Here is a 9,356-nt window from a genome sequence, read left to right as displayed (position 1 = left end):
AGACATACTGTTCATTTAGAGAAAACTAAGATACTAAAATAGAGATCATTAATGGAGACCTCCTACCTTTTAAAAATGAAGGAGAGTGGAGGAGTGATGACACCCAGGCAAAACCCCCAAAGCATGACCGTGTGACTTTCTTATGTCAGCAACAGTAGGTCAGGGTTTCCATCAGAATCATCTACCTTAGAAGAATACCTTCCTCCACTTTTCAGAGCCATGTATATACACTTCCTTTCCATTCTAACAGGATCTGTTGGCCTGTATTCACCGTTTCCCATTTATTCCCCAAGCTCCCTTCTACTTTCTTAGAGAGAGGAGCTGTCCCAGAGCTTTATCTTCAGTTTTATTTTCATCCTGATGCTAAAAGGGCAGGGGTGGATTTGCTCCTGGAGGAGGGATGTCCTCCCTCATGATATCTGTGGTTCTTGCTCAAATACTTCAGGCTGTGATGCCTGGAGACAGCAAGCCACATGCATGCCAAGGACAGGGAGACTGAATTGTGTTATGTTGTCCAGGGCAACCAATTCTGAGGCTGATTCTCCTCTGGTGTGGATGCCCGTGTTTCAGAAATAATTGCACTTTCTTTGGGGTTTTGAGAGTTTGTGGGTTTTCCTCCCTGCACAAGAGGTGGTATTTTTCTTTTCTAGCAATAGTCACACACATGCAGACATGCACATGAGCGAGTGCACACACACATGCACACACACGTGAGTAGCCACTTCCCGAGCTTTGAGTTGACATGAATATGTATCCTCAGCTGTTGATGCTGGAGGATTTTCCAGAACACATCCTGAGCATGAGGAATTCGTTTTGGATCCTCAGTTACAAAGAAGCTGAGGTACAGCTGCAAAAATAATATTTACTTGGAATCCAAGACCTGAATCCCCTGGTTTTGTTTCCAAGTAGCTATGGGCAAGTCACATAATGTCGATGAACCCTCTTACCTTATCTATTATTTGGGCTAAATACTTATCTTGCAAGGTTACTGTGAGGATTACATTATGTTAACTAAAATGATGGTTGTGGAAATGTCTACAATGATAAAAATGTTTTGCTCAAGATAGGGTAGCATCTGTGCATGGTGCTAGGCATTACTGGGAAATCTACAAAAGAAATGAAGGACATAGGTCTCTTATTGTTAAATTGTACTATAATACACCTAACATACATTTTACTGTCTTAACCCTTTTTAAGTGTTTAATTCAGTAGTATTTACATTCACACTGTTGTACAACCAATCTCCAGAGCTTTTTAATCTTGTGAAACTAAACTCTGTACCTGTTTTTTTTTTTTTTGTTAATAAAGTAGAATAGCATTTATTTATTTCTTAAAATGTTTATTATACATGCTGTGCTCATGGAAAATCAAGGCCTCTGAAGGGACTCAAGTTGGATGTAAAGTGTGTCCAGCCGAGCCGGCTACTTCACGCTCAGCGTCACACGGACGCTTTCTTCCCCTTATAGGTGGCCATCATTTTCTTGATTTCAGCAATAGCTTTGCCTGGATTCAGCCCCTTGGGGCAGGTCCTTGTGCAGTTCATGATGGTGTGGCAGCGGTACAGAGAGAACGGGTCCTGCAGCTTGGCCAGGCGCTCCTCAGTGAAGTCGTCTCTGGAGTCGATCATCCAGCGGTAGGCCTGCATGAGAACCGCAGGCCCCAGGTATTTGTCTCCATTCCACCAGTAGCTAGGGCAGCTGGTGCTGCAGCAAGCACAGAGGATACACTCGTACAGCCTGTCCAGTTTCTCACGATCTTCTATGGACTGCAGATACTGCTGCTTGCCCTCCTGGGATTCATCCTTCTTCTTCAAATAAGGTTCAATGGATTTGTACTGAGCATAGAAGTTGCTCAAGTCAGGAACCAGATCCTTTATCACATACATATGCGGCAGAGGGTAGATTTTGGAGACTTTGCTGAGGTTGGTGTCGATCCGGCGGGTGCAAGCCAGAGTGTTGCCTCCGTTGATGTTCATGGCACAGGAGCCACAGATGCCTTCTCTGCATGATCTTCGGAAGGTCAAGGTAGAGTCAATTTCATTCTTAATCTTGATTAAAGCATCCAACACCATAGGACCACATTTATTCAAATCAATTTCATAAGTCTGCATATGCGGTTTATCTCCAGTCTTGTCTGGGTCCCATCGGTAGATGGCAAATTTCTTGATTCGGGGAGCTGTGGCTGCCGCTGTCTGTTCCCCCCGGCAGGCCTGCAGGCAGGCTCCACCGAGGGCTGCAGCCGGGAACCGGCGTTTCAAGGAGACTCCGACCACCGCCGCCATCTTGGCTCCTCTCTGTACCTGTTAAACAAACAAAAAACCCTCCCCACTTCCTCTCTATAGTCTATGGCAGTCATCATGCCACTTTCTGCTTCTATGAATCCAGCTACTCTAGACATCTCATATAAGTAGAATCATACAGTATTTGTCTTTTTTGGTATCTGACTTAATTTCACTAGCATTGTGTCCTCAAGTTTCAACCATGCTCTAGCAGGTGTCAGAATTCCCTTCTTTAAGGCTGAATAATAGTCAAAGGACATGGACCTTTTAAAGATGTCTGGATAATGTAAAAATAGCATATATGCAGAGCCATAAAAAATTATGAAGCAGCTTGTCATACATGCACAATAGAGTAGTAGTCCTGCATGGTTTCATGGCTTGGTCCAGGAGGCCCCTGCCCTCCCTGGGCCTGGCTTTGCATCTTAGGACCCTGCATTCTTTGAACAGCAGCATCTGGGTCAGGCTAAATAGTTGTATTTATCAGAACCCTGTGGTTTAAGACAGCAATTCCTAAATAAATGGTACCAAAGAGTGGTGAACAATTTAAATTTGCTCCTGGGTCTCCAGGAAGGAGGCACAGGAGGAATTGGGGACAGAGAGAAGGGAGCAGCAGTTGCCCTGGCTGAGGAGAGATTCAGGAGCAGAGGATGGTGGTAAAAAGTTTCCTTTACTGTCTGGCATTTAAGAAACGATGGCTGATTTCCATTTTGTAGATGAAGGTAATGCTTGTAAAACTTTTAACTCTGAGCCTTGTGAGGTTAGCCAACTAGCTGCATGGGTGAGGTTGGTCCGCCCAACATCATCCAGTCCTGGGTGATTTATGAATGCATCTAGAGAGTGTATTCATAAATTATCTTCAGTTCAGTGACCTGGCTTCCAGGGAACAAGGCTCTATGGGATCCCAGACTCTGACCCAGCCCACTAGTGCCCTTCCTCCTCCCGGGAGAGGAAGAAGGCCTCCTTCATTTTGGGCCAGTGCAGAAATCTGAAGAGAGGAACACAAAGCTTCTCATTGCCTACCGTTTTTTCCCTCCAGCAACAATAGGGCTTATTCTTGGAGTCATGCTGCTAGTGATGGGAACTTGTTCCTGTGGTCTTGCTCATTCTTCCTTAAGTTAACAGTATACCTTGAAGCAGGCATTTAGAATCCATCCATGGCTGGGGTGGATCTAGGTTTTTGTTTGTTTGTTTGTTTGTTTTGCTTTGTTTTGTTTTAATCACAATCAGGTGAGCCATTGCAAGGTTCCAGATGACCATATGTATTTGATATTTATCATGCAGTATATTTAATAAATTGTTATTCGTTAGTAGATATAAAAGAAGCATTGCTTTGACCCCTCCCTGCTCTGGGTCTCTAGGAGCAGTGAAATAATAAGCTAAGTGATGGGGATAGGAGGTAGAAGGAGAAATTGGGAGGAGAACTAGTCCAATGGGAGCTGAGATCAGATGGATCATTGCTTTGTGGGAGGAGGGGTTGTTTGGTGAATATCTGTTTCTGGTCTGTGAGTAGGGACAGATTGCAGAAGGGATATTATACTTCTTGGACATGAAACTAATGTTTTATTGCATTCAAATTGTAAATTTAAACCTTCAGAGAGTGAATGCTTAAGAAACATTTCCTTTAAGAAAAATGCGTGACCAGAGTGGTGTGTCTGAAGTCTGAATCAAGTTGCAGAAGTTAGAAAACCAACCCTTGCAGTGAAAGCTACTGGTAGAACTAGGTTAAGGGAATGAACTTGCAACTGGGTTGCTAATAGTAACCTGTCTGATGGACAAAGAGGACAAAGAAAAGAACCCATGTGTGCCCATGAGCCAGCACACTCCTGCCCAGCTTTATTTGAGTTTTTGAACATTTTGTCAGAACTAACCAGTGCTGACATCAGTCTGATATAGAAGCTCTGGCCATGATGCTGAAGACAGGGAGGGCTGGTGTGAATCGAGGGCAATGCAAGTAGCAAAGAGACCTGGAGGTACTGAATGAACAATGATTGTTTCTCTTGAGGTTGTAGTAATATCTATGACTTGAACCTTAGTGTCATATTTCTTTAAACCTTTTTCTTAATTTATTAGATAAACTATTCATTAATTATAAATCAAGGAATATAATATTCTAAAAAGTCGAATAGATGAAAGTTGACCTGACTATAAACCTGACTTCATCTTTCTTATTAATGGCCGTGGGATAATAAGAAATACTATTTGGTCTTTGCCCTGGCTCCTGGCACAGACCTCCTAAAATCCTTGGAATTTTCTGAATGACAGGGGCATCTTTTGTTATTCAATAGTGAGCCCTCTGTAATCAAACCTGACTTTATGTTAGTGAGGTGGCTCTTGGTGGGCCCCTGCATTGCTTTAGGATGGGGACTGGTCACCTGAGAAACAACCATAGTATTTGGGGGCTGGGCCCCTAACCTCTTGGGAGGAGAGAGGAGCTAGTGATTTTCAATCACCATTAGCCAGTGATTTAAAAAATCATGCCTACATAATGGAACTGCCATAAAACCTCTAAATAACCAGTTTAGAGAGCTTTTGGGTTGGTGAGTTGCTGGGATGGTATTGTTTCCCCTGTAGGACATTGCTTCAATTTGGTTTTTCCTGAATTGTATACTTTAGAATAAACCAGTAATAGTAAAGTGCCTTTCTGAATCCTGTGAGTCATTTTAGTGAATTATGGAGCCTGAGGGGGGCTTGTGAAACCCTTGAATTTGTAGCCAAGTCAGACAAAAATGTGGGTATCCTGGGAGCCAGATACTTACAACTGGTGTCTGAAGTGGGGGCCTTCTTGTGGGACTGATCCCTTACAAGAATTCTGGGGAAATGGTGCAGAACTGAATTGAATTGTAGATTACCTAGGTGGTGTCAAAAAATCAGAACTGGTTGGTATAGCAGAATAAAGAAACCCCTAATGGCTTAATCTTTGAACTCCCAAAGATAAGAAAACACACACACAAACCAAACCAAACCAAAACACCCCCTATGGAAGTTACTAGAATTGCAAGCTTCATGCCAAAGAAAAAACAAGCAATCACCAGATGGCTTCCTTGGTAAAACCATGCCTTGTGGCAGTAAATATTACAGGTAACTTGGGAAGAGTGGCTCAGTGTGGAGTGAGAATAGTATCAGAGCAGAACAGAGTGAAGATGAAGTCATGTGGGAGAAGATATTTGTGTGCCTATATCCGATCAAAGATAAATATTAAAATGTATGATTAATTCCATAAATCAATAACAAAAAAGATAAACGAGCCACTAAAAATAGTCAAAAGATAAAGATGCAGTTCACAGATGAGGAATCCCAAATAGCCAAGAAATATATGAAAAATGTTCCGTCTTACTGGGATCTTGGGAAACACACCAGATCCCACAGTGATGAGATATTATTTCCTAGCTGCCAGTTTAGCAAATATTTAAAGTTTGATAATACTAAGTAGCAACAAGATATAGGATAATGGACACTGTCTTATAATGCTCATGGGTATAGCCAGTTCACCAGTATCTAGTAACATTTAAGATATGCTGACTTGATGATTCAGCAGTTCTACCCCTAGATGTATATATTCTAGAGACAGCTGTGTACAGACAAGGAGCTGTTACAGAAATGCTCATTGCAGCCTTGTTCATGACTATTATAGAGTATTATAAATAACATGAAACTATTTTGTAAGTTTTAAAAGCATAAAATGATACTATATACTTTTATGGAAACACACGCAGTAAGACTCAAATACATAGATGAGAAGGATGTCTACCAACTTCAGGAGAATTGTCTCACAGGGTAGGGGCAAAGACTTTATTTTTTATTTTTATTTTTATTTTTTGGGGGGCAAGGACTTTAACCGTATACCTGTCATGTTTTGTTTTTCTTAACAAATCTTAAGCAATCTATATTGCAAAGTTAGCAATTGTTAACCCTCTGTGGCAGACACATGGATGTTTATCATTCTCTCTGCTTTTTGTATGTTTGAAATATTTCATAAATGGATTATTTTAAATAAAGAAGATAATGAAATCCTTCCTAATCTGAGCAAAACTGGATTATGTCATAACTCGACGTTCTGGCACTTGCTTACGTGTGTATTGTTTCCCAAATCTGTGATTGAAGAAGCTTGTGTTGGATTAGGCAGAAATGAGAGAGAAAGTGTGATCTTAATGCCATGGTCACTGACCATGAAGGGAAAGTGAAGTCACCCAGTGCAGGTGTCCTGGGAGATGGTCACTAAGCAACTGCAGTTATGACTGTGGCAGCAGAAATTCACTACCTTCTGCACCCCTGACTCTTCCACTACTGGGGACATCTTTAGGATAAGGTAGAGAGCTTTCTCCCATGTAGGCTGGGTAGCTGTGGCTTTTTACTTGGTCACTTTAGCAATAATAGCGTGGTTGTCTCTTTGTCCAGATTTAGATGAGAAGTTTTGTTTATCTCACTGTTTTGTTTATCCTTCTTTAGATGCTCTGAGATAAGCAATGGCATCCAAAGATGAAGCAAGTGATGAGGATGTGATCAGATTACATCAGACCACAGGGGCCTGTACTTCACATGAACTGGATATTGTACTTTAATAAGTTTGCATTAGCTCTTTAAATGGCCACATCATATTATTGCCTCATATTAAGTTTGTGATCAATGACTACCTAACTGCCTCTCTTGTGCCACAAAGTTCTTTTCACATAAATTGCTGCCAAATCACTACTCCCTCTGCAACCATTCTGCATTTGTGCAAGTGAATTTCAGAGATTGCTGCTGGGCCAGGCATTTATACTTGTTAAATTTTATCTTCCTAGCTTCAGCTAAGCATTCTAGACTTGAGATCATTCTGAATTTTGATTATGTCATCTATGGCATGTGCTTTCCCCACCAGGTTGGTGTTATCTGAATAACTGATTGACATATTTTCAAAAGGACAGGGCCAAGGACAGAAACTTGTAGCAATGCAGTGAGAACTTTTCTCTGGGTTGACACAGAATCATTAATCAGCAATCTTTGGTTAAAGCAGTTCAATTGGCCATAAATCTGCCTTAAATTATTATCATCTGATGTTGTGGGAGTGCAAGAGATGGAGTGGTTAGAAAGACTTAGTGTTGGAAAGATGTCAATTATCTCCAGATCAATCCATAAATTGGATGCAATTCAAGGCAAAATCCCAACAATTTTTTTTCATGCAACCTGCTAAGCTAACTCTAAAATTTATTTGGGAGAGCAAAGGAAGGACCAGGAATATCCAAGAGAATTTTGAGGAAAAAGAACAAGAATGATGGGGATTGAGCTATCAAAAATCAAGGCTGTTTATAAAGCTGTAATGATTAGGGTGGTTTGATACTGGCAAAAGAACAGAAAAGAGATCCCAGAAATAAAATTGTGACTGTATGGGAATTTGATATGTGACACGGTGTTTATAAGTCTGTTAGGAATGCATAGGCTGTTTTAAAAATGGCAGTGGGTGGGGGCACCAGGCTGGCTCAGTAGGTTAGGCAGCTGCCTTTGGCTCAGGTCATGATCTCAGGGTCCTGGGATTGAGCCCCGTGTTGGGCTCCCTGCTTGATGGGCAGCCTGCTTCTTCCCTACAACTTGTGCTCTCTTGTGCACTCTCTGTCTCTGAAAGAAATGAGTAAAATCTTAAAAAAAAAAATGGCAGTGGGATATCTGGTCATCTATAATGGAAAAAAATTCTGTATTTCAAACTGAAATATAAAATAGAATCTATAAAATAGATTCCAAGATATTCCAAGATGTTCGAAGACCTAAATGTGAAAAGAAAAACTTCAAAATATGGGGGGAATCTGTAAGGAAATATTTTCATGACCTTGGAAGTAGGAAGGGTCCCTCCCTCCCTCCCTCCCTCCCTCTCGTCTGTCTTTCTTTCTTTCTTTCTTTCTTTCTTTCTTTCTTTCTTTCTTTCTTTCTTTCTATTAAAAGAGAGCACACATTCATGTGCCTTTTTGAGGGAGGGGCAGAGAGAAGTGGAGAAGAGAGAATCTTAAGGAGGCTCCATGTCCAGCAGAGCCCAGCTCTGAGCCTGACACTGGGCTCAATCTCACAACTCAGATCATGACCTAAGTCGGATGCTTAACTAACTGAGCCACCCAGGCACCCCAGTAGGAAGGGTTTCTTAAACAAGATACTAAAAGCAGTAACCAAAAGAAGTTTGATAGATTTGACTATATTAAAATTTAAAATATTCATGTATCAAAATATACCCTTAAAGTCAAGTTACAGACTTGGAAAAGATGCTTGTAAAGCTTATAAAAGATACATAATAGTAACCAGAATATGAGAAAACCTCTTACAAATCAATATGAAAATTACAAATACTGTAACAGAAAATGGGACAAAGTATATGACCAGGGAGTTTCACAAAAGGGATGTCTAAATAACCAGTGAATATATAAGAATATGCTCAACCTCATGAGTAAACAGGCAAATGCAAATGAAAATCACACTGAAATATATTTCTGATCCATCAGATTGACAGAATTTAGGAAGTATGATAATACCCAGTTTTGATCAGTAAGAGTGTGGAGCATGGGGAAGCACCATACTCTGATGGAGGGTCTCACTGGTACAGTCACGGAGAGAAGGTTGAGATACATCTAGTAAAGCTGCAAATGCAGTAACTTCACTCCCAGTTATGAATTCTAGAGACACTCATATGCGTTAGTGGGCATTTCTATGAGTGTGGGTAGGAACTCTGTAACATTGCTGTGAGTATGAAGTTAGAAAGAATGTGGCTGACCATTCCAGAGGATTGAAGGAATAAATTATGAAAACATTCATTCAGTGCTGTTGTTTCTGGTGATGGAAATGATTAAATCTACATGTATAATAACATGGATAAATCTCAAAAACGTAATGTTGAGCGAAGAAAGCAAGTAGCAGAAGGACACATATAGTGAGAGACCATTTACCTAAAGTCTAAAAACATGTAAACAATACTATGTATCTGGGGTGGTGGCACACTGTTGGCCCCTTGGGCCAAAGTTTTATTGAAACAGCAGCCACACCCATTTGTTATCTTTGGCTGCTTTTGTGTTACAAAGGCAGAGGTGAGTAGTTTGCAACAGAGATAGAATGGCTTGCAAAG

At 40.9% G+C, this 9,356-nt stretch overlaps 1 protein-coding gene across 1 annotated transcript; it reads right to left on the bottom strand.

The window, feature by feature from the left end:
• Window positions 1–1,318: 1,318 nt before the first annotated feature.
• LOC112675119 (succinate dehydrogenase [ubiquinone] iron-sulfur subunit, mitochondrial-like) lies at window positions 1,319–2,291 on the bottom strand. The gene has a single exon (XM_035698602.2). The coding sequence runs from the start codon at window positions 2,279–2,281 to the stop codon at window positions 1,439–1,441; it is 843 nt and encodes a 280-aa protein (XP_035554495.1). The 5' UTR covers window positions 2,282–2,291; the 3' UTR covers window positions 1,319–1,438.
• Between the last annotated feature and the right edge of the window lie 7,065 nt (window positions 2,292–9,356).

Source organism: Canis lupus, chromosome 14, assembly GCF_003254725.2.
Source record: "Canis lupus dingo isolate Sandy chromosome 14, ASM325472v2, whole genome shotgun sequence".
Taxonomy (NCBI): Eukaryota; Metazoa; Chordata; class Mammalia; order Carnivora; family Canidae; genus Canis; species Canis lupus.
Note: the sequence above shows the minus strand (reverse complement) of the source record. Positions and strands in the feature narration are given on the sequence as shown.

Excerpts from the sequence above, each read along its gene's own strand:
- LOC112675119 (XM_035698602.2), bottom strand. The coding sequence starts at position 2,281 with ATGGCGGCGGTGGTCGGAGTCTCCTTGAAACGCCGGTTCCCGGCTGCA.